General features: G+C 40.5%; 1 protein-coding gene across 1 annotated transcript in view; it reads right to left on the bottom strand.

The window, feature by feature from the left end:
- The window catches only part of WDFY3 (WD repeat and FYVE domain containing 3), a gene marked incomplete at its 5' end in the record, with an annotated part of 71338 nt that overhangs the window by 1879 nt on the left and 41497 nt on the right, over positions 1–27962 (bottom strand). Inside the window, 24 exons of the mRNA XM_009876925.1 lie at positions 339–450; positions 1552–1881; positions 2973–3069; positions 5054–5236; positions 6355–6534; positions 8101–8259; positions 8697–8851; positions 9791–9938; positions 12713–12925; positions 13264–13355; positions 16058–16211; positions 16955–17061; positions 18193–18310; positions 19135–19254; positions 19621–19675; positions 20180–20260; positions 20618–20703; positions 21079–21199; positions 21474–21622; positions 22090–22253; positions 22455–22623; positions 25102–25155; positions 26040–26267; positions 27519–27596. Of these exons, the coding sequence (XP_009875227.1) occupies positions 339–450; positions 1552–1881; positions 2973–3069; positions 5054–5236; positions 6355–6534; positions 8101–8259; positions 8697–8851; positions 9791–9938; positions 12713–12925; positions 13264–13355; positions 16058–16211; positions 16955–17061; positions 18193–18310; positions 19135–19254; positions 19621–19675; positions 20180–20260; positions 20618–20703; positions 21079–21199; positions 21474–21622; positions 22090–22253; positions 22455–22623; positions 25102–25155; positions 26040–26267; positions 27519–27596 (3353 nt within the window). The remainder of the gene's footprint in view (positions 1–338; positions 451–1551; positions 1882–2972; positions 3070–5053; positions 5237–6354; positions 6535–8100; positions 8260–8696; positions 8852–9790; positions 9939–12712; positions 12926–13263; positions 13356–16057; positions 16212–16954; positions 17062–18192; positions 18311–19134; positions 19255–19620; positions 19676–20179; positions 20261–20617; positions 20704–21078; positions 21200–21473; positions 21623–22089; positions 22254–22454; positions 22624–25101; positions 25156–26039; positions 26268–27518; positions 27597–27962) is intronic.

The raw sequence follows: 27962 nt of genomic DNA, 5'->3' as shown, positions 1-27962 counted from the left end.
AAAAGCATTCCTGCAATAACTCTGGCACAGTAACGCACAGACAGCGACAACCAATTTTACACGTCAGAATAAGTCCTGTGTTAAAACTACTGGCACAGTAAGTCATGTGCAAATTAGCTGGTCTGGCTGAGAAACAGAGCTCTAACAGCACTCTGTGTAATAAGCTGACCAAGTCTGCTTATTTTAGTAATTTATTTATTTTTTATCTCAGCCCATGAACAAGGCTGCCCTAAACAGAATCACCACAAAACAGTATTCTGCAAAAAAATAATATGGCTGGGGTGTACCGCCTACTAGAGTGAAACAATGTTTTAAGCAATCACTTGTGAGGTACTCACTTAGAGATGCCGAGCGCTGTGATTTCTGCTGGATGTGCGTTGTCTTTGCGATCGAATGCTGTGTGCATAGTTAGTTTGCTTCTGAACACCAACTGACGCTCCCATCTGTATCCTAAAAATAAGTGGGAAGTAGGAAGGGAAAAAGCAAATTTGCTTCTTCTCATTTTTATTCTCTCATCCCCCAACATACCTGTATGTGTGACTTAGTATAACAAAAAAATAAAAATGTAACAACAACAACAAAAATCAATCTCTCCACAGAGGTAACTCTATGACTCAAATTTCACTGGGGGAAAGCAGTTTTCAGCTGCTCCTCAATGCATGGAAGAAAGGAGAGGATACAAAACAATGCACAGAGCCTCCCATTCTCCAAGTCCAGTGGGGAGCTGCAGAGAATGGTGACATGCACAGGGAAGCCCTGTACTGAAGCCTGACAGGACTACGATAGCTTATTTTTTATTTAACTTTAGTTACATTATTTTTAAAGTCAAAGCTCAGACTTCCAAGTGTCAATAATTTTCTTCATAAAAGCTTACATGATGCTGTGTTTTGGGGACGCGACTTAAAACAGTTTTGATGACACACCAGTGTTTTGGCTGCTCAGCAGGACTTGCAGCTTTGTCAAGGTTTTCTCTTACCCCCCCCACTCTGCTCTGCTGCCCTCCCCCTGCTGGGAGTTTGGAGGTGCACAATAAGCTGGGGAAAGGTGGGGGGGTAACAGGCTCGACAGCTGACTCAAACTGACCAAAAGGCTACTCCACACCAGCCAGCATCATGCTCAGCAACAGAACTGCGAGGAGAGGTTTTTGGAGAAGGCACCCATTTGCTCAGAGACTGGCTGGTCATTCTGCCTGTGGGAAGTGGGAAGTGATTGCCTTTGCATCGCTTGTTTTGCCTTCCTCTTTCCTTCAATCACTAAGACTATTTTTGACTCATGAGTTCTCTTGCTTTTGTTTTTTCTATTCTCTCCACCATCCCTCTGCAGGGGGTTGTGGCGAGAGAGTGGCTTAGCTGCCAGCCAGAGTAAACTGACCGCAGCTTCTCACAAAAAGCCTGAACGCAACCCTTGCAAACCATTTTTTCTCTTCACTGACCCTTTTGGAACGTTATCAGACAACCCTGCGCAAACCTGCACGGGCAGAGACAGACTGCTTCACAGGTCAGTGCTGACAGCGCATTTATCTGCAGAGGAAACGCGCCCAATTCCTTTTACCTGGTTTAAGCTTGCTGTAGTGCCGCGCTTCAGCGTAGCTGGGGTGCGGGTGGTTAACCTGAGCGTGGGGATGCATTTTTGCTTGTCCCTCGGAATAGTTCACAAAGATAAAGCCATCTTTCTCGTCCAAGCTGAGCTGGTCTGACCAACGCCTGGAGTCATCAGAGCCACTGTCTGCTGACCATGCTGCCACCGCCCTGTTTGACGATGACCTAGGCCTGTGGCTGGTGCTGCTCGGTTGACTGTGGCTCTCCTGCAGTTTCGTGTCCTGGCCTATGCACGGATCATCTGCCTCGGAGTCACTGCTGTCCTCTTCGTGGGCTTCCTGCCCTGGATTCACCCAACAGGAGAGAAGACATTGTTAGCAAGGCTGCTTATAGCCTCAGCTTTTTCTCTATTCTGCTGCTGCATGACCTACAACCCAACAAGTACCACCACAGCATAACTAGAGAGAAACCACATGCAGCCATCTCAAAGCCTTTGCAGAGAGATTCAGTTCGTGCCTGGAATCACATTTTTCACCTTTTTTGCACTGGTCTGTCAGAGAACAGCACTCTTTAGCTGAAGCTATTTCCTGCAATAGTCTGTCTGAGGTAGGATATGACAGACACAAGGAGTAAAATTTAAAAAAAATGCTCAAGTTAGCAAAACCAGATCCTGCTGCCTTGCAGCAAAACTTACACAAGCAAGCCCAGTCGGCTATGCTGAAACTCTGGCTGACTGAGAAATACGATGCAGATTCATTAACAACAGGTTTTGTTAATACAAAAAAAGCAGCTGCCGAAGTTATTTATATTCCTAGTGACACTGAAATAAAAGATCTGCACTTATATAATAATTACTAATGAGTATCATATGATCCAGATCCAAATCTGGATCACCTTTTCAATGTAAAGAGGGCAAGAGGAAGATAAGATGGCTAAAAGGAACACTTACTGAGCACTAACCAGAATCTTCTAACAATGGAAAATGATAAGGCCAGCACTGCTGTCTAAATAGCATGCAGTTCCATCAGCAGATTTTTTTTAAACTCCGCTGTTATGCTATAATTCCATTAAAATTTTTTTTTTAAAAAAAAAATCTACCTTTTGGACAATGGTAGCATCCATTGAGTTAACCAATAGCAGAAAACAATCACAGAGAGAAAACCTCAGTCTTCACAGGAAAATAAGCTACGCTTGGCATGACTTTTTTCTTACTTCAGCAGTATGAAATTACAGTAAGCAAGGTGGTGAATGAACAACTCGGATGCTCTACTTATTATGCGCATGAGATGTTTATTGTCTTCTGAGACAAAGCCCCCATTGTCCATTTTGGACTGTTGCCCTAAGCCTCAGTAACGGTATAACCACAGGATTTTACCTACATACAAGCAAAGATCAGATGAAAGGCAAATCGGATACACTTGTCAGGAGACATACCTATTTGTGCTTCCTGACAATCCTCTTGCATTTCCAGCATCTCCACAGGCTCTGGAGCTGGTGTTTCTGGTACTTGCAAAAACTCCATCCGCCAGAACTGGAGGGACAGGGGATAAGCAAAGTGGTGCATACTGAACTCTTAGCTCACTTGTGAGAGCTACTGCTAGAGTTAAGATGGCATTATTAGAACGGTGCATTTGCACTGGTAGCACAAGGGACAGTTCACATCTCCATACTAAGCCCTGTTCTCAGGGGCTAGATACTATAAAAGGACATTGTGCTGTTATTCACCAGTTGTTCAAATAAAAAAAATCCACTCCACATAGCAATCTGAGCAGCAGACTCCAGCTATGGCAGACCAAGGTCTGTACATGGAAAACTGGAAGACTTGCAGGGATGAGAGAGGCCACGAAGTTCATCTCTTCTTTACAGGCAGCAAAATTAATTGTTTCAATGTGTGTAGAACAGAAACTGTGAACAAAACCTTCAATTTCCAGGTATGAAAGCTGGTTACCAGAAAATGTCCAAAATAGAGCAGAAAGGAAAACGCGTGCTGCTGACTATTGCCAGGTACCACATCACACAACAGCTGATTCAAAGAGAGGAAAGAAAACTGGAAGACTGCACATGAATGCCAGATCACTGAAAGAGGTTGCCATCACTCTTCATAGAATCATAGAATGTCTTACGTTAGAAGGACCTTAGAGATAATCTAATACAACCTCCCTGCCATGGGCAGGGATGCCCTTAACTAGCCCAGGTTGCTCAAGGACTCATTCAACCTGGCCTTGAACATCTCCAGGGAGGGGGCAACAACAACCTCTCTGGGCAATTTATTCCAGAGTCTTGCCACCCTTGTACTGAAGAATTTCTTCCTAAGATCCAATCTAAACCTATTCTCCTTCAATTTAAATCCCACTCCTGTTGTCCTATTGCTGGACACTCTTGTAAAAAGTCCCTCCCCAGCGTTCCTGTAGGTTCCCTTCAGGTACTGGAAGGCAGCTATTAGGTCCCTCTAGAATCTTCTCTTCTCCAGGCTGAACAATCACAGCACCCTCAGCCTGTCCTCGCAGCAGAGGTGCTGCAGCTCTTGGATCATCTTTGTGGCCTTCCTCTGGACTGGTTCCAACAGATCCACGTCCCTCTTATGGTGGGGACACCAGAACTGGACACAGTATTCGAGGTGGGGTCTCACAAGAGCAGAGTAAAGGGGGAGAATCACCTCTCTTGACCTGCTGACCGCGCTTCTCTTGATACATCCCAAGATGCAGTTGGCCTTCTGGGCTGCATGAGCACACTGCCGGCTCATGTTGAGCTTCTCATCTATTGACACTCCTAAATCCTTCTCTTCAGGGCTACTTTCAACCCACTCTGTGCCCAGTTTGTATTTGTGCCTGGGATTAGCCCGGCCCAGCTGCAGGACCTTGCATTTTGACTTGTTGAAGCTCATGCAGTTTGCACTGGCCCATTTCTCAAGCCTGTCAAGGTCCCTCTGGATGGCATCTCTTCCCTCAAGGGAGTCCACAGCACCACACAGCTTGGTGTCACCGGCAAACTTACTGAGGGTGCACTCACTGCCACTGTCCATGTTGCTGACACAGATGTTGAACAGCACTGGACCCAGAACAGACCCCTGAGGAACTCCACTTGTCACTGGTCTCCAGGTAGACATCAAGCCACTGACCACAACTCTTTGAGTGAGACCCTCTAGCCAGTTCCTTATTTACTGAGTGCTTCATCCATCAAGGCCATGTCTCTCCACCTTAGAGACAAGGATGCCACGTGGGATAGTGTCAAATGCCTTGCACAAGTCCAGGCAGATGATGATGTCATGTGGACAGGATACAGCAGACTACTCTGTGTGGAAATGGCACAGCTGGTTCCAGCACCAAAAGCAGCCTGCATCATCTGTCTGGCCTGGGCTCCCTCCTCTCTGCAGCACTAATTGTTCAGGTGGAACACCCAAGCATAGCAGGATTGGTTTTGATAGCAGCTAGGACACCATGTTGGATAGACATGACTTCTATACCTACTACTAAGACATAAACTTATTTTTCCAAGCAGTGATTCCTGGTACTTACCCTGACAACTCCGTCCGAATGTCCTGTTACTATGACGTTCTGGGTATCCCACTCATTCATCTCTGACACAAAGCAACACATTATTTGCTGGCTTCGGCCAGTGAAAGTGTTTACGCTTGCAGTAGGGCTGCCGTTAATGCTCCATACATGGATGTAAGTGCCAGCACATGAGACAATATCGCCCTGCAAAGACAAATTAATTCCTCCATATTTCAATACAGGTGTCAGGTTTTCTTCAGCCAAAATGTAAGCCAGGTGCATTTATAAGCCACACTCAACCACCAAGGCTGGTACTTTTCAGCAAGTTCTATTCAAATTGAGTTTGGCCACCTAAACCACAACAAAATTTTTTTGCAACCCAAATAAATTTTTAAAAATGTGGCCACCTAAACAAATGATAACACATTTTTTAAAAATTGTACGTAAAATCCCAGACTTAGTAGCAACCTCTTTATTGTATTTACAGCATAGGAATAGACCAATTGCTCCACTTCTCACACCATAACCATCCAAAAGCATATTTTCAGTACTTTCCCTTCTGTGACTTCTCTCTTTCTCACAAACATGCACCACCTTAAATTTAATTTGCTTCCTTACTGGGAAAAGAGCAAGAAACAGTCCAAACTAGTGCAGACAGGAAACAGGAGCTGCAGTCTAAAACACCAGCAACACCACAACCACCAGACTACGAGCAGCTAATAAACTGTGCCTCTTGCTAACCTCTCCTTGCATTATAGTCCCATTTTGTCCAAATTTCAACCAGTACATCTGCTCCAGTTGCAACATGGTCCATCCAACCCTGATAGACCAGCTAAAGTTTCAACTCGGGCAAATTCTTTGATAGGGATGGGAGAGGGATAAATGGCAACCCGTAACTTCCAGGAGCACCAGGGATACAAGCTCTTAGGATGCATCTGTTTCCGCTACAACTGTCACTGCAGCTTCCTCCAAGGTATCTTCTGCTTCCTTGAAATTAAGTGTAAAAGAAGAGAGGCCAACTAAGGTCACATATCAAAATATTTTCTTAGCGCCTGTGGCAGGTCTGACAACCCACTGTGAACACCACAGTAGTTATACTGCTGCCAGCACCGTTAATAAGCCCTTCTGAGCTCGAGCCGCTCTGCACGGAATAAACTCACGTGTGTCTCTGGACAAAAGATGCAAAATATTCCATAAACCAGTTTTCAGATGAGTTACACAAGATTTGCCAGACTAACAGAAGAGTCTAGTTTGTTTTATTTTGGTTCAACAATATCTGACTCTTGCTACTCTTCCCACTGCACGTGGTATTTGGTTCTTACCGTTAATTCGTTGATACAGAGCGCTGAAACCGGAGCCCTGTGACCTCGAAGCTGTGTTAGAAAAGAGAGTTTATTCAAATCCCAGATGATGCAGGTACGATCCCGTGATCCACTCACAATTATGTGATAAGCCAGCGATGCTGTTAAGCACGTGACAGTGTCGGTATGACCCAGCAATGCCTGCAAAACCAAAGTCAAGAGGAACAAGCTGCAATCAGGTGAGAGCACAAAAAATACCACATTAAACTCATTTATCTGAAAAGATTCAGATAATGTAAACATGAATATCCTATACAAAGACACAACTGACTTACAAGGGTTCAGGTGGCAACTATTTTCATGACTGAAAATGACAGGAGTAATACTTTCTTTCTGTTTAAAAAGCACTCTCAAGAAAACCACATTTCAAGGGTCTAATGTTAAGTAGCCTTTGACTAAAAAAAAAAAAAAACAAAAAAATTTATAACCCATTCTGCATCCTCCACCTGCATCAGTAGCTTACTTATAGGGTCAATGTGTGTTCCAGGCCACACCTGAAATTCCATTCTGAAAACAGAAATTCTTTGTAAATATAACCTGTCTCCTATATAAACTTCTGTTGATATTTGAGAAAAGATAAGAGAGACAAGAAAGAGTTGCAACCAAAAAGGCTAAGTCAATTAGAAGGAGGAGAAAATCACAAGCATTTAATTGTATTAGACTCTGCTTTTACATTTTAGGCTTAACCTAACCATTAGAACAGGAGCCTGGAATAGAGTCAGATTACTGCAGCTTAGTTGCAAATCGTCAGCTGAAGCACAGCAAATGGCTTTCAGTGTGCTGCCCCACACTTCAAGATACAGTGTTTTATCTTGCACTGTTCTTAAGTAAAATGCTTCGGAAACACAGCTGTGGACACTCAGCTGTTGGACACCACACAAGATAAGTTATTAAAAAACCCTCTAAATGTATTCTCTTAAGTTTGAGAGGAAACTTTCCTCTGGAAAAAGTCCTGCTATTAAGATGCTAATGGGAACAGTAACTCTGAACCTAGCTACTTACAACAATGACACACAGCTTGCAGAATGCTTTGAGGTAGTTGGCAGGGTTGTTTTGCAGTTTTGGTTTGTGCATTGCTTTTTTAGGTTTTTTTGGTTTGTTGTTTTTGTTTTGGTTTTTGTTTCTTCGGTTTTTTTTGTAAACAAATAAGACTTTGCACTTAGCTGCAACTGACTTTAAAGCACGGTCATGTTTGAATCAAGCAAGAACAACATGGTGATCATGAACAAGTATATTCCGCTCCACAAACATCACTGCCAGAAAGAGCAAACTTTTGTGCAGAAGTATAATTTAAATATATATATTTTTAAAGAAAAAGTAATTGCAATTTTTTTAAAAGAAAAATGAACCTTTAAGAGAGCCTCCTTCGTTGCCCTCCCTGACAGTTTTCAGATTGGGGTATTACATATGTGACACTAGAATAAAGCAGATGATTTCATAAAATGCACCTTCACAATTTTGTTAACATGGCTACCAAATTCCCCTTATCTCCAGAAAGCTCCTGGTGATCAACTTTCCTTAGAAGCGATGCAATTTTAAAGATGCATTTTGCCCTCTTTCAATGCAGATTACTACCTTGACTACTCAGTTCTCCAAAGGTGTGCTGAACTCATGGTTCCACAGCTTACTATGTGAGCAACACTCCTTTCGTAATTCCTCTGACCCCGCAACATAATTTACGTAAAAGGCATCATCATTGTACGTTACCTGTTTCAGTGTGAGGGCTTTAGCTTTTTCTTTGGAGATGCCCATTTCCCACACGCACACCGCTGTGCTTGTTCCTCCAGTGATAACCAGTTTGGGGTTGGGACAAATAGCACACAGTATCTGACCCCATTCTGACAAACATTCGTAAACGATTACTGCCTATATGTTAACAAAAAAAAAAAGGCAAAAGAAGAATTACTTACAGGATTAGTGCTTGGTGGGATAAAAACAAAAACCTGAGTGCCACCCTGCATGTTGGACCATTAAGTAATGAAGATATCACAGTGCTACCTCTTATGCAGTTTCTTCTCAAAGCAATTCCAGCCTCTGCCATAAGATGCCCTCAGAGAGAATGAGATGAGCTTTACCTGCCTAGATTTAATTCATTCACATTTTGCAGACGTGTTAAAAAAGAAATTATTAATTGTTTTATGTCATTCTGCCAGTGTTCTGACAAAGACCACCCAATAGGGAGCAATAAAATACAGCTTATTTCATTCACATGTGAAATAAAACTCCGCTCTTACATTTTTTCACTACTGAGTACTTACTGCTTTTGGTACATTTGGCATGGAAACACATTTCAGATTACAAACCTTGTCTGACTCATAGGTACCCAGCCTACAGCTGAGGTCTGCGTAGCCCCAAGCAAAAGTTTTATTCCATGTCGGTGGGATGAGAACCTTATTCTGTTCTACCGCCAGGATGCCTTTATCAGTACACACGATCTGTCCCACAGGCTCCTTGAGCTCTAGAAAAAGAAAACAGTTTTACTGCTAGCAGAGATCCCATTAAATAGTTGATCCGTTGCCAAAGCAGGATGTCGGTATTGGATGTCAGTAGTGGCAACAGCACCTCGAGGATCAGAGAGAGCACTGATCCCACCTGTGATGCTGCACAAGGTGTTCTTCAGACAAGATGTCTGTGTTCATTAGAAGTGACTGTGCTATTTTTGGCACAAGGAAAACCAAGTTTTTGGTATCAGTTCCAACATCTTGGCCACGAGTTCCACAGGCTGCATTCCTTATTACAGCCTGTGGTGTCCTACCTGTACTTCTCCAAGTTTTGCAAATACAGGTTAGCCTGCCCTAATTTCCTGCCTTAAAGCATAGCCCTGCAACTTCCTGTGTAATAGCACATCCTTCGCTCTTTAAAGCAGGCAGGCACAGATTCTCTTAATCAACTTGGAAAGACATCACTGCACAGCCTCTACCTGCCTCACAGGCAATTCATTTTTGTTTGGTGCAACTGCAGACATGAAGCCAAAACCCACCTTTATTCATCTTGGTGCAGCTACTAGCATCACCCTTTCCTGCTAACATTTCTCAGTATTTGTTGGCACTGCAGTAATGAATTCTTCTATGAAAAACACAAAAACTGAGGCTATCGCAGGCCCAGAAGTAATGTACCCTGAATACTGTTTGCTAAATTAAAACCTTGAAGAGATGTCCATTTTATCTCTCTATTTTAAGAAGTTATACTATATCAGCACAGACTTGGTGCTTCCCAAGTACATTTTAAGGTAGCTAAGAACATAAATCTTACAGCATTGGGCTATTTAAAATGTGTATTTCTCACAAAAGCACAGGCATATAGAACATCAGAACTACGTAAAACATGGAAAAATCATTCAGCGCTCTGAATGCTTTGGCACAGAAACAGGAACAGTCACCATAGTTTTACAGGTTACCTTTCACTGGGGCAAGAGACGGCCGCAGGTTGTCCAAATGATGGAAAAAAATCTTGTCACTTGTGGAACCAGGAGGCACAGAAGTTCCTACAGTCTCTCCATTGAGTCGGCTTCTAACACGCTTTGGTGGGTGTGGTTTTTTAAAGAGCTGAAATTCATCAAGAAATTAATTATCATCAAAACTTACAGGTTTACAAGAGCACAAGCTTAAAAAAACCATCAGTATCATTACCTTCTAAAAACTCTGCAAGTCAGCAAATGTTACATAACTCTTCTCAATATTCACTAATAACTTATGGCAACAATTTCAGTAAGACTTCAAAAAATAACAGATAATACAAAAAGAATATAATGAGCTAAGTATTTTTAAAGCCACCTCCAGTTGCAACTGAGGTGAAGTAAGCAAAGACTCTAAAGTTGATGCAATAATGTGGTACTAAATTCTAACCTAGGACAAACCAAAAGCTAATTTTTGGCTTGGAAACAAACTGTGACCCACGAACAGCAGGTCACGCACTTGGAGGCAGCTGGGCTACCAAAGAGCAGAGTGACAGCATGGGTGGGCACGGAACGGCAACACATGTGTCAGTCAAGCATAAGAAATGCATCTGAGCACCCGATTATCTTCTGCCTTTGCTTCGTCCCTTCATTATTCTTCATTATCTCCATCACTTCATAATGAGTGATTGAACCTTTATTTTACTGCTTCAGTGACCACTCCTTGTATCTCAAACAGGATTACACAAGCCAAACACTGCTTATAATAAGCTGTGATCCTCAATGACACACACAAAAGTTTATCACATGATAAATTAATAATACACATCTTGGATGGTAGATGCTATGTATTCTGGCATTTGAATGACAAATATAAACGTTGAGTGATATTTTGGAAGATTTTAATCATTCTTTTGCAGAGAGGCTATTACAGCACTGAAAGGAAAACTGAAATTCCAAGGTTGAAAGTTACTTTCCTCACAGCCCTTGGTGTTACCTGTTTGCCTATTCAAAGCAGAAGAAACACAAATAAGCCTGAGGAAGCTGAGGTATGAGCACATACACACTTTTCTACTGCTCACACCTACACTCTGGATACAAAGGGTAACAACAGTGTCACAGTTCTCCCTGAATCACAGCGTGCCTCCCATCTAGCTGGGCTATGAGAAGATGGAGAGAGAAGGCGTATCACACAGTGCTCACAGGAACAACTGACGTCAAAAAATGCCAGTTTCAGCACGAAGAAAACACCCTCCAACTCTCCTTTTCTCCTTTAAGCAACAGTTTGTCTTGCACATTCATTCCATTCTGCCCCTGCAGGTTGTGGTATATCGGGACCCTCGCAGAGTCCAGGAAAGCCCTCTTCCAAACACACCACCAGCTCTGGAATGTTTTGCAGCACAGTTTTTTTAAATGGGATGCAAAACTACCAGGGGTATTACTAGTGGAAAAGACAGGATAAAGATGATGTAGTCCTCACGTTACATCTCCATGCAGCAAAGGAACGAAAAACTGCACAGCGTCCACAGAACTAAGACAGCCGGCCCTAGATCCCCTGTGGAAATTCACAGAAGGTCAGAGCAAAACTCTACAGCGACATAAAAATGTACACCAAGGGCACTCAAGGAAGGAGTTTTGAGTTTCTCGAGTTCATTGCAGTCTGCCTATTTCCTCTAGCAAAGCATCAAACAATTTCTGGTAGACCTGATCACAGATTTGTACCTAACAAGCGACAATTCAGGCAAACCTTTGGACTCAGCTGCACTGTTCCTGCACTGCCCTTTCAGCCCCAGTCTTTATCTGTTCACCTGGCTTTAGCTGGGCCATGTCTGATTTTCATTGCAACCTAGCGATTACTGATCACCTAAGCGGGGGAACTCCCACAGCCACTACCTATCTAGATTATTGAGAGACAGCGGGGAAGGAAAAGGAGAAAAGCAGCCACAGAGGACAGATGAGCACGTCTTAGTTTTCCTTCCAAGCAACGACAGATGGATAACTGTTAGTGGGTCCCCACAGGAAATATCCTGTAGATGTCCCAAAACATTATATGCTGCCGTAGTCTGGAGTTCCCAACACGTGCGTTGGGTTCCTGGTGATTTGTTGAAGGTATCCATGTTTTCCACCAGATCTAGGGTTGGAAAAATCCAACATTTAAAGTTTCACCCAGACCCTAAAAACCCACTTAATTAAAAAAAATAAAAACAACAAAAAAGAGAAAAAAAAACCCCCTCAATCTTCCCAAAACCTAAGAACCCACACAGTAGAATTTCAGATTTAATATCACATATAACAATTTAATGTAATCTTTTAAAGAGAACACAAACTTTATGGCTGCACCAGAAATGCATCTATATAGCTCCTTAACTATCGTTGTGCTATAAAGTCAGTCTTCTTAATTTAAATTTTGAGGCGTTTTCCACAGATTCTACAAATAAAAAGATGTAGCCAAGCCCTGAAGAATTCCAAGACAGTGGTGTAATAAAAAAAAATAAAAGAAAAACAAACGAAAAAAGGAAGTATAAGTTACTATAGATATTATCACAAGTTAACTGAAATACCTAAACACTAGGCATTACTTTGAGGTTGCACTTTCACGGCTGCCCTCTGACTTTGCAAAAGGAACATTTCATTTTTTAATGTTGATTTTTAGAGTTGTTCCGTAATTAATTTCACCTTTATTTTAAGGGTGCAAAGGAGGGGAGGGGGAAACAAAAAACAAACCACATTTCATTTCTAATTTCACAAGTAAAGCCCAAAGTTGATCTTCATTGCATTTATGATGGAAATGTAAATGATTTCACAGGTGTGGAAGAATATTTATGCAAAACCACTCCCAGGAAGTTTGACTCCTAAACCACTTTCCCCTTCTGTATTAATATATTTCAATTTTTCTGGTAAATAAGATTTATGTGAAGAGTATACCTGCTTTGGTATCTGTCCAAAGTTATTAATGAATCCTATGGTGGCTGTCTCTTTTAATGGATCATTGATGTTATATATGTCCACTTGCCCCTCGTAGAAGAGATGGTGAAAGACATTTACAGCTTCTACTGCAGCAGGACCTTGCTGCTTATAGCCAAAGATCAAGTCAATCCACTCGTGCAGGTGTGCACTCACAAAGTCACACTCCAGAGCCTGAAATTCAAAGGGCATGCAATTAAAATTCACTGTATCGGTCATCGGTTGAGTCTACTACACCTGCTGCAAAGGAAAACGTAGAATATGTTTTGACATAGTCTTGTTACAGTTTGACAAAGCTTTTCATCAAAGCAAGCCTTGTCCCAACATTCTCCTCTAGCCAAAACAGAGTAAGAGGAAGCACTGGTTCTGCAGACGTTTGCAACAATTAGCCATCAGCCTGGAACTCAAGGACTGGCTAGTTGCTGCGACTGCACGAACTGAGCACTGGGATTAATATGCAGTGTAAAGGCTCAACTGATGTTTTCTATTGCCATTATTAAAATACAAATTACCTCCCGATGAACTCTGATAAACTCACGAGGATCTCCTTTTGCCCACGGGGGCAGTATTACATCGCCAAGTTTAGTGCCGTTTTGTTTGCAACCTGGTTTAAAAAAAAAAAAAAGAAAAAAGAAAAAAAGAAAAATTTGGAGAGAAGCACTGAAACTGTCCATTTCAGCCTTTTCTTTGAAATATCACGTCATTTTTAAATGCCAGCAATAAACCATGAAAAATTCTGCCTCAGATGTTCATGCAAGATTGCTCAAAGGAGGAAGAATTAAAATGTTCTTTGCTGAGACTTTTGATGACGATGAGTGTTTCAGCACACATTTTTCAAAACAAACATTACTTTACGATTCTGTGACTTCCTAGCTAGAGGCATTGATTAGATTACTCCTCCTCAGTCTTCACAACTTCATAACGTGCAGTCTGAACTCAAAACCTTTACGCCTTCCCATCAAGACCTCTCGGAACATTATTATTTTGTCTTTATTTTTCTATTTAAGTAAATTTCTGGTTTTCTCCCCCCATCAGGGAAAAGACCCACTGCAGCACATGAAACTTAATGGAAAAAATGGCAAGTAAAATAGCCTTTTGCTCAACCAGAATCTTGTTATGCCAGTTTAGCTCATACCTAAGCAGCCAACCCTGCTACTGGGAACTGCTAGCACAGCAGCTGAACATTTTGCACCCAGAGGAGTTAGCACAGCAAGGTTCATTTTCTTCTCTCTTATTGATTTCCTTGTTCTTATTCTATGAGAAAAACCGGAACATATGTGCTAGCTCCAATGTAAGAGGACACAATTTCCTGTATTTGGCATCTGTTCAGCACGTATACGGCAATGGCACTTGAACCGAGTTTATTTTGAAGAAATGTAACAGGGACCTGTACTGAGAAGCCCTGGTGGAACGGTATTTCATTCCAGGACTTTTCTTCACAATACAAACATTCTGTAGCAAGGAACAGAATTACTGATTCACCTGTAAGAATGGCTACCTATCACAGGAATATAGGCTAAATATGAATCTCCCACAGTGAAGAGCTAACTGGTATCCTCTACAAGCTTCACACCCAAGGACATTGGTGATTCTCCTGGGCATGGTCTGGCCACATACATTCAGGGGGGTCCCAGGCAGCAGCCTTCCCACTCTGAACATTAAATGGTGGTATGCTGCAATTACTAAAAATCTATTTCTTAAGACTTCCCAGTCATTGTTTTGTTGCTTGCTGCCAAAAGACAATTCCACACCTCCCGTTAGCTCAGAGGAACACCAACAAATTCCGAGCTTACAGAGGCCCACAAGCACCAAGTACACTGCTCCAACAGAAACGTTGCTTGCAGCACCAGACTATGCATCTTCCTCTCTTTTTACCCCTCTGGGGGCAAGGAGAGTTGGATTGCTACGAATTATCACAATCAAAAATTACATACAAATGTCTGACAACTGTTCATAACAAACCCTTTTCTACTGCTGTTCCAAATGCTCAGTGAAGAATTTCTAGGACTCTTATGGTCACAGTCCAAAATTCTCTGATGCAGAGCTAAGCAGACAAGACCCCAATATTTTTCTAGTAACGGCCACATCCTTCTGTGTGAAATATACTTGGGAGAAGTTTTGCAGGGTGTTCTCTAGGTTTTGCTTTTGGTTTTGCAAGGTTGTGTTTTTAATCTCTTAAGAGGTATTTTAAATAAAGGACTTGAAGCTGTTAAAACCTATGACGATTAATCTTTGTTACTGCTATTATACTCACAGCACAGAGCTCAGAAAAATAAGAGTTCAATGCCACCATTACAAGTGATGTACTTACTAAGGACCATGAATTGCCCATGGCCAATAGGTGTGAAATTTGACTCCTATTGAATAATCACTCTCACATGAGCTGCGACATTTCAATAGAACCTTTAGGAATAATTTAAGAGGAAGTCTGAAAAGCGAAGACTGTCAAAACAGATTTTGCAAAGCTTAAAAACATATGCAAAAAAAGACAGTGAACCAATTGCAGAGTAGTAAGTTACATGGAGAAAAATGCAAACCAGAGAAACTTCAAGTTAGACATGATTATCTGTGTGTTTTGAATTGGTAAAAAAAATAAACTAAAATACATCACTCCAAACAAAAATCCTTTCAGTGTCTTGTTCAGCAATTACCAGAAGAAATTTTGCATTAACTGCTTAAATGAACACTGACTGCTTGAGAAAATATGTTGTTTGATAAATCTGAGGTATCACAGAGGAAATACAAATTCCTGTTACACTATTCCCAATGAAACGAAGGGTAAGCATAATAATTAAAAAGAGGGAGTGTCAGGAGGACGGAGTCAGGCTCTTTTCAGTGATGTCTAATGACAGGACAAGGGGCAATGGGTACAAGCTGGAACATAGGAGGTTCCACAAAAATATTAGGAAAATTTTTTTCACTGTGAGGGTAACAGAGCCCTGGCACAGGCTGCCCAGGGAGGCTGTGGAGTCTCATTCTTTGGAGACATTCAAAACCTGCCTGGACGCGTTCCTGTGCGATCTACTGTAGGTGATCCTGCTCTGGCAGGGGGGATGGACTAGATGGTATTCTGAGGTCCCTTCCAACCCCTGACATTCTGTGATTCTGTGATATGTAGTATCAGGAAACACCAGAAGTAGTCCTCCTTATGCTTTCATGTTGTAGATGACTTGCACATCCTCATTTTCTCAGGCAGTTAAACACATCATCTTCTGCTCACACTACAAGAGACTTTTCTCATGTCACACTGTTTGGGGCGCTGCTCTCACACCCATATCGCAATACTACCAAGCTCTTTATGCCTACCTAGATCAAAATTATTGGAATTGAGCAGGAACTCAGGGAGGTAGAAGAACTCGGGGATGAGCTCCTTCACATCTGCCATGTTGTGCTTTGACGCTGAATACCAAGCCTCCCGCACGCTGTGAAACATCCGGTCAGCCAGATCGAAGTGACCGCCCTGTGGGACAGAGTGAGCAATGCATCAGCAGAGGATCTCTTGGCACAGCAAGTTCTGCCAAGGTGGCAAATCAGAACATCCTCTGCCCAGTAAAGACACTACAGAAAGCAGCTGCGTTACTTTTTGGTACACAGTAACAGTAAAAATAAAGCACCGAGATACAGTTATAGAGAATTTTGAGAAGTGAGCCAGCTAGTGCTATTCCAAAGCTTAGTCTCTCCCAGGGAAACACAAATCTTTTCTTCCTGATGGCTTCTGTCTAGGAAAATACTTGGCATGTAATGTTACAAACCTCATTACTGACCAAACTGGCAAACAATTCCAGGCTCTGCAAATGTTTATTTTAACAATCAATACTAAAACGGCTCTTTGGATAGACATGTTGCTTTAAAGTAACAATCTTTCAACACCTCTGGCACAGAACTAAACAACTGGTATACGATTCTTTCAACAACAGACAAATAAAGCACAATGAACAAAGTATTTTTCACAATAAAACTTGCTTTGTTTTCTGTCTGCTGACATTTTGTATTGCACGCATTTAGAAAAATGTTCAAACAACAAGAAAGAAAAAAGTAATTCCATTACATCTTTTACAAAAACCTCCCAGGCAATAACAATTCTGCTAAAAAACATTTCTTCTACCATATTTGATGAAAACAAAGCTGACAGATTATATTTTTCACTGAAGTCTCAAATGTATAGCAGGAAAGAAACATAAAGTGAGGTTATGTAATTTTTACCTGTAACCGTAAGAAAATCTGTGTAAAAGGCTCCATCCGGACAAGATAGGACGCCACTATCATGGCTGATGAATAGTGGGTCCCATAGTGATAAGCTGGAGTTTCCCCTGCAGAAGATTAAAAATCATAAACATAGAACAAAGGAAGCAGCTAGGTGACAGAATCAGTACTAACTGGGAAAAAAAACAAAAAAAACCAGCACTACATTTTAATTACTCTGTGACCATGGATATATTTAAAATTGGAATTTGTAATCTCAAAGCTTTGTGTTTTGTCACGGCTACCACTTGAGTTTTGGCTGCAAGTCCAGGAGCCCTGGATGTTCAGTGAGCTTCTGCAGAGCAATACCGAATGGTTAATCATTTATTTTAACTAACTGAAATGTTGCAGCACAGCTATGGTGGTTTCTGCTGAAGAAATTTTTTTATTATTATTATTCTTTCTGGTTACTGTGGAACTAAAGGCTTGGGCAGAAATACGTGTCAGACTTTTTCGCTACAGATTTTGTAAAGTTTCTATTTTCTTAATTTGCTGGCAAAAAGTCTGCATAAATACATTTAGAATATACTGACTCATTTCTAGAAATGAACACCTTTGTCACCTGCTGTTGTTCGATAGGGAACAGCACTGCAGTAGTTAACCAGGCTTGTGTGTTCAGTAATAGTACATAAAAAGAAATATATCATAAAAGTTGTCTTGCCAAAGTTTTATTTTCAATATATAAGGAAGCTCCAAAATCAAGCATACATAACTTAATTGCATCTCATTCCAAGTTGTTTTCTATTTAGCTAAGAAAATGCTGTTCCCTTAGCAAAACCACCACACATTAAGAGATTAAAAAGCTAGAGTACTGTTAATACAGAAGTATTCCCCTTCTCTGTACACCTTATTTTCTTGCAGCAGCACTCAAACTGTACTAGTGAAAGACAGGTGGTTTTGTGCTTCATGTACCTGCCCATTGTAGCCTTTAGATAATGTTAAATTGTTCTGAACGTGCAACTGTTTTGTCTTTATTTTTACATATAAAGAAAAGCTGTCATTCGGATTTATAGAATACAGCAAGAAAACCAAACTCCCTTTGCTCAAATAGTATTTATTGGAGAGTCACTAAAAACCACAGTAGAGTTCTGCATATCCACATCCAGACCTCCTGACCCATAATACAAAAATCCATGACTCCCATCACGTGACAGGCGCACGCCCCTCTGCTCTTCCTGCAGGGATGTATCATTACTTACCATTGGGATCTTCCCAATCTTTGTATCTCTTCTTGTACTGGGCTAACCTGTCTTCTGTTTGGGCTCCCATGGGCTTGGCCAGGTTTCTGAATGTCTTGGGATTCGTGAGATCCAGTTCCTTTAAAAGTAAAACTGAGATCAATTTTATAAAAACCCTCAAAACCCAAACAAAACCTTCCAACGCTGCTGACTACCATAATTAACACCACATACCTCTTAAGGCTGCCATCTACGGTTTCTACGTGCACAGCAGGTGCAACGTTGGATATGCTTAGAATAGTTCTTCAGTCTGATCTAAGAGAGTTGGTGTTTGCTCTTTTAAGCCACATCATGGCTCCAGATAATTTTTGCCCTGCTCTCCTCATCCTGTTTGCCAGTGCCCCCCGATTCTGTTCCTGAATACTCAGCGTGCATTCAACAGTATTCCATGTTATGGTCTGGCTGGTAACAACGGCGGACCACAAAATTATTAGAAGGATGTTTCAACCTTTTCATAAGCAAATTATTCACTGCAGGGCCACATCTCATAGCAGCCCCTACCACAGTCATCTGCACAAGCGTGCTTTCTCTGTAGGCAAAACATCCTTCAGGATATTCAGCAGAAAGCTAATGCAAAGACTTACAGGAACTGCTGCAACACAGATAGGCAGCTGCCTTGGAACAAGCTAAGTTTCAGTATCCTGGCCCTTTCCTGTGCACAGTCCAAAAACACCCGTAAAATCAGCGCAGGCAAGGATCTGCCCACATGAGACAGCCAAGAATTGTTTGCATTACATTGCTAAAATTAATCGTTAATTAACATTACAAAATAGATGAAAACAAACAATGGATGATAAAGATAGGCCTCAGTTTCCACCAAGGCAGTATGAGACAGCTGCAATATTTGCAAAACCTCCAACATTTAAAAGATTACTGAGAAGGCTGACAAGGTCTTTTACTTACCTCGGAATCATAGTCTGCGAGGATCCAGGGAAAGACAGGGTACTGCATGAGATCGTTATAGGATCTGCCCGCCAGAGTGTTTAAGTGCATCAGGTACTGGAAGTTACTGATTTCTCCTCTCTTAAGGAAGACAGACAACAGCACTGTAAAGTGTTCGCTTTGTAACAGTCAAACATCTATGCTGCCAGACTCTCCAAGCGTTCAGCTCTTCCCAAACATACCAAACTCATTTCAGTATTACAATGCTCACTCTACTTTTACTACAGTCCCTCCCCCTGCCTTTTCAACAGTAGCACCATTTCTTATCTGATGGTGTCATGAAATACTACCAAGTAAAATGCTGAGATAAACTTTCTATAATAGTATATTCCACCAACAAGAGGGTGCTCCACCAATAAGACGATGCAACTTATGTGCACCTATTAATTATGCGGCACTACAAAATGTGCAATTTAGTGCAAAAACACACAAAAATTTCATACTTACTTCCCATCTTTGAGTAACAGATTTTTCTCCCACTAAAGTGCTAAGCAAGCCAGACCTAACGGGAAGAAGGAAGTGCATTTTCTGACTTAGCAGTAAGATCCAAGTTACATCTTCACAAGACAATCCAAAGTTATAAGATTAAAACTTGTAAATTGTAACAATTAGAATAAAAGGGCTTTGTACCTTTTTATCTCTAAATACATACTGTCAAAATTACACAAGTTAATTATGCAATTCAGTGCACATACAAATATATCTAACAGGCTGCCGATGAAGAACATATCTCTAACAATCTGAACAAATCTAATGGCTTTGGCACTCCAACTCCTTTCAGAATGCATCTGTATACCAATAACATTAATGTTAATAGCATATATTAATTAGTAAGAAGATACACCAATGCTGCCAATGATATTAGTATATTTTAAACAACTAGAGTACATTACTAGTTAGTTACTTTGGCAACATCTAATTTTAAACTGAGGCTGCAACACCCTCCAGTGCAATGCAAACATAATTTATTTGAAACTGCAGAGCTTGGAGGAACAGAATCACCTACCCTTGCTCTACGCTGGTGTTTGGTCTCTGCCCAGACACTGACTCCGAACTGTCAGTTAGAGACGGCACCACGGCCAAAAACCTGCATCAGCAGTTAAAAGAAGGTAAAGATTAGTGTTTCTGACACCGGCAATGTCTTCCTAGGATGTGTACACCTCCTAGGGTGTATTTAGGACAGTTACAGACTTTGTAACATCTCCCAAGAAATTCGGCATGAGCGCTTTCTCACCAAACGCACAACACAAGTTTTATGTGCAGGCATTAGTGCTTCCTGGCAGTTCCTTCGTGCAGCGCTAAGCTGCATCAGGTTATCCCCCTGCCTAACACCCGCCACTCCTGCAATCTTCCTCTGGTTGTTAGGCCACTCTAGGCTTAAGTGCAGCTCAACAAAGATATTTGCAAAGATTCAGATTAAATGTTCTAACTTATTTTACAATACCTTTGATAAACTTTGTTTCTAACCCCTTTTTGGAAAGCTAGAAGGTAGTTCCGTCCATCTCCTGAGAAAACTTCAATTGCAATTGGCTGAAAACGAAGAGGACAAAAACACGTCAACACTTACATGCACGTGCTCGTCACCTCTGATGGTCAGGCACAGACGAGTTCAGTCATACTGTACGATGTCTGACACCATATTGCAGTGAAGCAGACTTTGCTTAGCACAGCCAGATGTTTTACTTTTGAAACACTAAAATTCACTAATATGCTCAATGAACTAAACCTCGGTAAGCCAAACTTTCAAACAAAGAAGTCCGGCTTAAACATTTCGATTTCAACACTGTGGACAGCTTCACTTTCCAAACAGTGATCAGTTATGCCTTTATTTCCTCTCTAAAAACGATAATCTTGTAAAAAAATTTCAAAGTTGTCTCCTCAATTCAAATACAGTGTTCAAGTTACCTGCAAAAGGTATCTCCTTTTATGTACTTCCTTGATATCTTCATAGGCAAAAATGCTGCATGTTCTTTTGAGTTGACTTGGACCTTGCCTTGCTCCTCTAGGTATGATTGGCTCATGCATCCTGTAAACGAACATAAATAGGCAAGGCAGGAGTGATTAAAAAGAAGACAAATTAGAAGAATTATTATCCCAATTCACATGATAATCTAGTTACAGAAACAGCTGATTTTTACAATATACCATACTACATCAAGCAGTTTGTGAGCAGAGAGGAAACTGCTCCTGAGGTCTTTCTGAATCTGACAATATTTTGGAGTTTACTCCTCAAAAATCTCATTAAACATTTCTTGTTCAGCTATTCAAGATGGAGAAAACTCTGCTTACTCCAAACTTACTTTGGAGGCAATGTCTCAATATCCCGTATTTCTCTGGTTGCTGTCATGGTAAATCCGTCAATGACATAGAAGTGCTCTTTTCCAAAGAGAAGCAGCCCTTCACTGGTGTCCAGGCCCTGAACCCGAGCACAGCGGTACATATGCTGAATCTGAAATGAAAAGACATTTAGCACAAGAGACTTAATAAGCTCAGGCTCAGACCATTGCTTTGTTGGAACAAGCCCAAAATATTGCTTTACCACTTATTAATTAATTATAGACAGTCTGCCAAGTTCAGTATTTTTATTTTCAACATGTATTTTCTGAATGGACTCATTAAGCCAACAGAATAATAATCTAAGCATGAGATAGCTAGTAGCTTGCATTTCCAGAAAGGTGGTTTTTTTCCCCTAGCAGGAAAAAAGGAAAGAAAAAGAACGTTTCCAGTACAGGGTTTTCAGTCCAGGATCTCTTTGCACCAGAGCACACATTTGGTTTCAGGGAAGAAGCTGATGAAATATTAACCCAATTCATCTGTAGATCAGGGAAGGTATTTAGGAAAATTATCCATGCTTGCAACATGTAAAGCAGAAATTCCAATACAGTAAGTGCTTATTGTGTTTGAAGTGCACAGTACCTTCTCTCCTTCTTCAAGAAGTCGAAGCAAAGTTGTATTGTCAGTCTTTTCCTCTTCATCAATTGAACTCCCCTCAACAATTTGATCTTGCGCTTGGTCCTGGTTCTCATCATCTCCTCCATCAGGAGCAGAGCGAGATCGTTTCAGGGGAGGCTTCACTAGGCCTGGAAAAGAAGAACACAGATAGATAAATAAAAACCCAAGTAAAAAAAAAAAAAAAAAATGAGTGAGCTTTGCAATTACTGATCCAGTGCTAAGACAGAAGTCCATGAGTCCCACAGGATCCTTATCTTAATGCAGATGTATGAGAAATAAAGGCAGATAAGTTTGAAGAAAACAGTTCAGGACAGAACAGAAGATCTAACCTTTGACTCTTGCAATCGTGTCCTCCCCATGTTCTGGCTCCTGTTGAGTTGTTTCGCCCACTGTGTTCTCCTCTATAGCATCCTGAAAGACTGCAGGATTTCCAGAAGCCAAGCGCATGTAGTACTCCTTGCTGTCATAACTTATAGCTCTTCGGTAACGAGCAGGTTTCTTAGAAATAATTGAAGAAATTGCCTGGTCAGTCAACTCTTCACTTGCTTCAGAGAAGAGGTTTCAGGAATACTGTGTGCAGCAGCACAGTGCATGCCCATCAAGTGTTCTGTGCATGCTCAGTCATACAGCACCACACACAAAACCAGAGACCCTTCAGTAGATCAGATCTCTCAGGTAATTTGCAAGGGAGCGATTCAGCCACTCAAGTAATAACGGCGTTGCAGAAATGCCTGAAGATAAACCTACAACACGGGAAATAAGAAGCGTGGCCCGTATGTTCTGAACTGCCACAAGCGGTGGAGCTGCCATACCTGGAAGTGTTCAAACAACGTGTTGACGTGGCACTTCAGGACACGGTTTAGTGGTCGTGGTGGTGTTGGGTTGATGGTTGGACTTGCTGATCTTAGAGGTCTTTTCCAACCTTAGTGATTCTATGAAAAGGCTGGGATATTTTTGCTTAAGCCCATTTTATCATCTTTCATAACTTCCTACACCACACACCACTTACTGGTTAGCCAGCTGACTTCTTTGCTAGGCAACAGTTTGAATAAAAAAATTGCCTCAAAGACACAGATACGTTGAAGTTGATATGAATTACAAGCAGCCTGGGACCAGCTTTAAGGCTTATAAATTCTTCATTAATTCAGTTGTTTGGGGTTTGTTTTTGGTAAAGATTCTGATGGCTTGTGGGCAGGAGACTGGTACAAGAGTCTCCATTTAACCAAAGTAACTCCACAAGCACTGTCTGTACCTTTGGATGACGACAACAAATTATGATACATTACATTACGGTGGTGGTGTGACGGTTTGTTTTGGTTTTGTGGGTTTGGTTTTGTTTGGTTTGGGGTTAATTTTGTTGAGCGGTTTTCTGATTGAGGTTTGTTTGGGGTATTTTTTTTTTCTTTGTCCATCCCACCCCCCACCATGGGCTGATTCTTATGTTCCTCACTTGATTAATGAGGCAACATTCAAAAAAAAAGTAAGAACTAAATGAGGACAATAAATATGTCAGAATGATCACAGGACATAAAGGTGAGATAAAAAAGGTATTAAAGAGCTAAGAGCCTTTCTGAAACTAAAACACATTGATGTGCACGGAAGGATGAAAATCCATTGATTTTATATTGCAGTTGAAAATTTTCTTTTCTGTTGAATTCCACTCTCAAACTCTAGAAAGTTTTGTGAATGTATTCAGTTCTCCATCTCAAGTAATTCTTTTTGCTTTGTAGCATTATTTCCTATGAATTTCAAAATTAAGCAAGGACAATTACAAATTATTATTATTATATATCCAGTTCAATGCTTCAGATTAGGTACAATCGTAAAATATCACTGCTGTTTCAGTCAAGATTTTTCCTTGTCCACTTTTGCAGTAAAATATATACATAAAAAGGTGATTTTTCCATTTTTTTGTGTTCATCTATATGACAGTATAGTGAGAAAATAAATTACCCATAAAATCAAACTAGCTTTATTATAAGTGTATAGTCAGGATGATGGAGATATTAAGAGCAGCAACACAGAGATTTATTATTTTCTTTTCAATTGGCCGCCCCCAAAATCAAAAATCTAAGGCACTGTGACCCAATTTGCTCACTTGTGTGCAACTGAGTCTTCACTCCTTATCATCACAAAAAATGTCACTTAAACGATGCTCAAAATCTCTGTGAAAACAACTTCTGTACAGCCTAGAAAGATAAATCCTAACTAGCACTGCTAACATGAAGAAAGGAGAATATCAATTTGTATTAGATTTTCTGTACAATAGAATTATTTTCAATTATATGTATTAGTTTATTGGTGAATCTAATATAAAATGAGTGAACGCACATTACACATTATACTTAGTGATGGGCAAGACTGTGACTGTAATTAACAGAAAAACAGCATAAGCCTGAAACGCTTGCAGAGCAGCCACTTCCAAATGAGTCTGCAATTTTCAAGGCAGGATTCATGGTTTTTTTGAAACAAATGTGTGTATTTCAGTAATAGCAAAAATGAGCAGAGTCAGCTAAGACAAAATCGAGCCGGGCTCTAACAAGAGCAGGCCTGATAACAGCCCAATCTGGCCAAAAAGGAGAAAAACTGCTCACCAGATCCTCACTTAGAAAGAAAGGCTTTCCCAGTAAGTGCTTCCAAGTGATCGTGTTGCCCATTACTAAACATGTTCCACCGACCATTAGTTCAGATCCCAAAGCCACAACACTTCGCACAGTGAGAACAGTGACAGCACAGCCCAACACAGCCGGTTAGTGTGCAGCGACGAAGGTAAGATCTACAGAAAGTTTTATTAGGTGAAGGCTGAGGAGAGCACGGTAACATCTTCTAACGTGGTTACTGAAAACACCTGGAAATATTTACTGAAAGAGCAAGTTGAAAGCCAAACAGAAGCCTTGTTAGGACTGCCTAACATGCAGGAGGAAAAAAAGTTGTATTTAGTTTACATTCTTTCAGTCAGTGAACTTGTTTCTTTACCTTTTGAGGAACGGTATCATCAGGTGTCTCAGGAAGTCTACTTGGGAAGTCAGACTGAAAACAGGGCATCGATTATATGAGCATCAGAGAAAGAACACTTTTGAGAAGAATGCATGATGGCAAGTTCTCCACTTGGTATGAATTAGACTCTCACTACAGCTACCGTGTGCTAGAATGCAAGAAGACTAAAATACCCAATGGTTTAAAACTTGTTGAATGCCATTCTTCCCTTGCTTGGTTTAAGTACCTTGAAACTCATGCTTAATTGGAGGACAAAAAAATGCTGCATGCACACACGCATGCCTGAAAGACACAATAAAGACCACTCCGTTTCTTAAAAACAGTGTTCCAAGTTTTCAAAGGTCGTGTGCATTTCAACTACACAGCCCACATTCATATTTGCAGAGAGATGAAAGTACATTTCATGAACACCCAAACCAAGCCTTACAGCCTGTTTGGGGTTTTCTTCTGTTTGGTTGGTTTTGGGGTTTTTTTACTTTTTTTTTCCTTTTTTTTTTCTCTTTGGGTTTTTTTTCCTTTCTTTTTTTTTTTCCACAATCACTGCTTACCATGTTATTTAGCCTAAGGCCAAGAACTCAGAATGAAACCCCCCATAGTTACTGTACTTCTCAGCCTGTTGAGGCTTGTGGAGATGCCTCTGCTGTTCGCTGGCATGACCACTTAGCTGATGCAAACACACCTCAATTTAAGCTGCAATTGCTAGTCTTTGAGTTCACTTAGTTTCGAGCCAAGTGATTAAGTCCCCTCCCTAAATGTAATATGAGGAACAATCGGACCTTAGCAACCACTTAGGACATACAGACAGAATACCAAGTAATACCAGAGCAATATATGTTTCATAAGAAAAACTTTGAAAAAATAAAACAGATTTCACAACAAGGCATAAAATTACTCATCACAAAATCTTGAATACTTACCAGCAAGTTTGTTTCTTGCTCAGCTTCAGGCATGTAGGGGTACTGAATATAAAACATGTCATTTCGCACCATCTTTTTCCTCATTCTGCAGGGACCCTCAGTCATCTCCAACATCCACTTGTCAAGATGGGAGCCAATGGGGGGACCCCACAAACCTCGCTCTCGTAGTAATTCATATTCAATTTGAGACCACTCTTCTGTCACGTATTTTAATGCATTCTGCTGACGCTGAATACAAAGACATTTGTATATGCATCAGGAGTGCTGCTTTTAAGCCTGCCTCTGATGTGAGCAGAGACATTTTCACTACATTACAGAAAAACGTGTAATAATTCATAACTCTAGTAGCATTTTCTAGTACATCTTAATGAGATTTCCTGTGTCAGTCATCATAAAAGCAGGGTTCATACTGTAATCTTCTCAACAAAAAAAAAAAGAAAAAACTAACTAAAAGCTCTGCTTCTGGTTTGTCTCATTAACTGAATGTATTTCTAAATGGAAAATATAAAATAAATGTAACACTAATCATCCACTGATTTGAAAAAGGATTTTAAGAATGAAAACAAAACTTTTTTTGAGGCCTTCCCTGCCTGTACTTACACTGGAGAGAGAAGTTAAATAAAGCAAAGGTTGGTGGTTATTTTTTTTTTTTTTTAACTAGTTGTTTTCAAAGACTTGTTTCTCTCAGAAGCTGACATCTTAAGAATTGTAGCATGTAGCTCAACAATTAGTTTGAACCAAAGGTCTTTGGAAGAAACCATAGGGATGCAATGATTTCATACTGGAGGTCACAGAGCAGCCACTTTCTATTGCTGCATGATTTGGGTAAAGTACCATAAACTTTTCTCTGTGTTACTATAAAAGTAGTGTTTGTACACACAATGCTTCTCTGCACCTTCTCTTAAGTTTTTGTACAATGTTTTAGAAAGACAGCATATTCTAGCATATTACCAACCTCTTTTTGTTTTTCCTTTACACTTCTAAGGAAAAACTACTTAAGCTTCTTGAAAAACTAACATTTAACACATAATATTGCTTCAAGAGTCTTCATATACAATCAGATAAAAATTAGGGGGCCGGTTAGCTCAGTGGACTGAGCGCAGTGCTGACAACAATGACAACATTGAGGTCACGGGTTCGATTCCTGCTCGGTCCCCATGTGTTGCCTGGTCTAGTCGAGAGGTGGCGTCCCTGCCCATGACAGGGAGGTTGGACTAGATGATCTCTAAAGTCCCTTCCAACCTAGGCCATTCTACAATTAGTTTCCTCATTTGTTTATTTGACTGCATTTAAAAAAAACAACCTTAAAAATAACAGCTGTCTCTAAATATTCAAGCCTTTCATTAATGACAATCTAATATTTTACAAGGCCCATACTGAGAAATGGGATCAGTATAACCCACCAGGTCAAAATAGGTAATTAAGGTAATTAATAAATTAATAAATAGGTAATTAGGTAATTAATCCTCTGAACCATACCTCCTGATACTCCTTATACTGCATATCGACCAGGTCCCGAACCACTGCAATGTGAGTAAACATCCACTGGGAAATTTCCTAACACAAAGGTAAGAGCACAAACATAATGACATTTTATAAAAGACGATTATTGTTTGAATAAAAAGCCTATAAATACATTACCTTGCTAAACCTGCTCATAAAGGATAGTTTCTGGAAAGTCCTTAGATAATGAATTTCAAACTACTGCATGCAACAGGATTTAAGATTTTGTTTGGTGTTTTCATTCTTTCATTTGTTTGTTTTTAAAGACAGTAAATTAATGTATAAGAACATTCTTTAAAAGAACTTGGCGAGCATTTGGAAAATATTCTAAACACATGACTAACAGTTCAGAACATTCTCAAACAGAGATTGACACTGACAAGTAGTATTACTTTTTCCTATTTCTTCTTAAGTAATATT

This window comes from Apaloderma vittatum, unplaced genomic scaffold, assembly GCF_000703405.1.
Source record: "Apaloderma vittatum isolate BGI_N311 unplaced genomic scaffold, ASM70340v1 scaffold23489, whole genome shotgun sequence".
NCBI classification, from domain to species: Eukaryota; Metazoa; Chordata; class Aves; order Trogoniformes; family Trogonidae; genus Apaloderma; species Apaloderma vittatum.
Note: the sequence above shows the minus strand (reverse complement) of the source record. Positions and strands in the feature narration are given on the sequence as shown.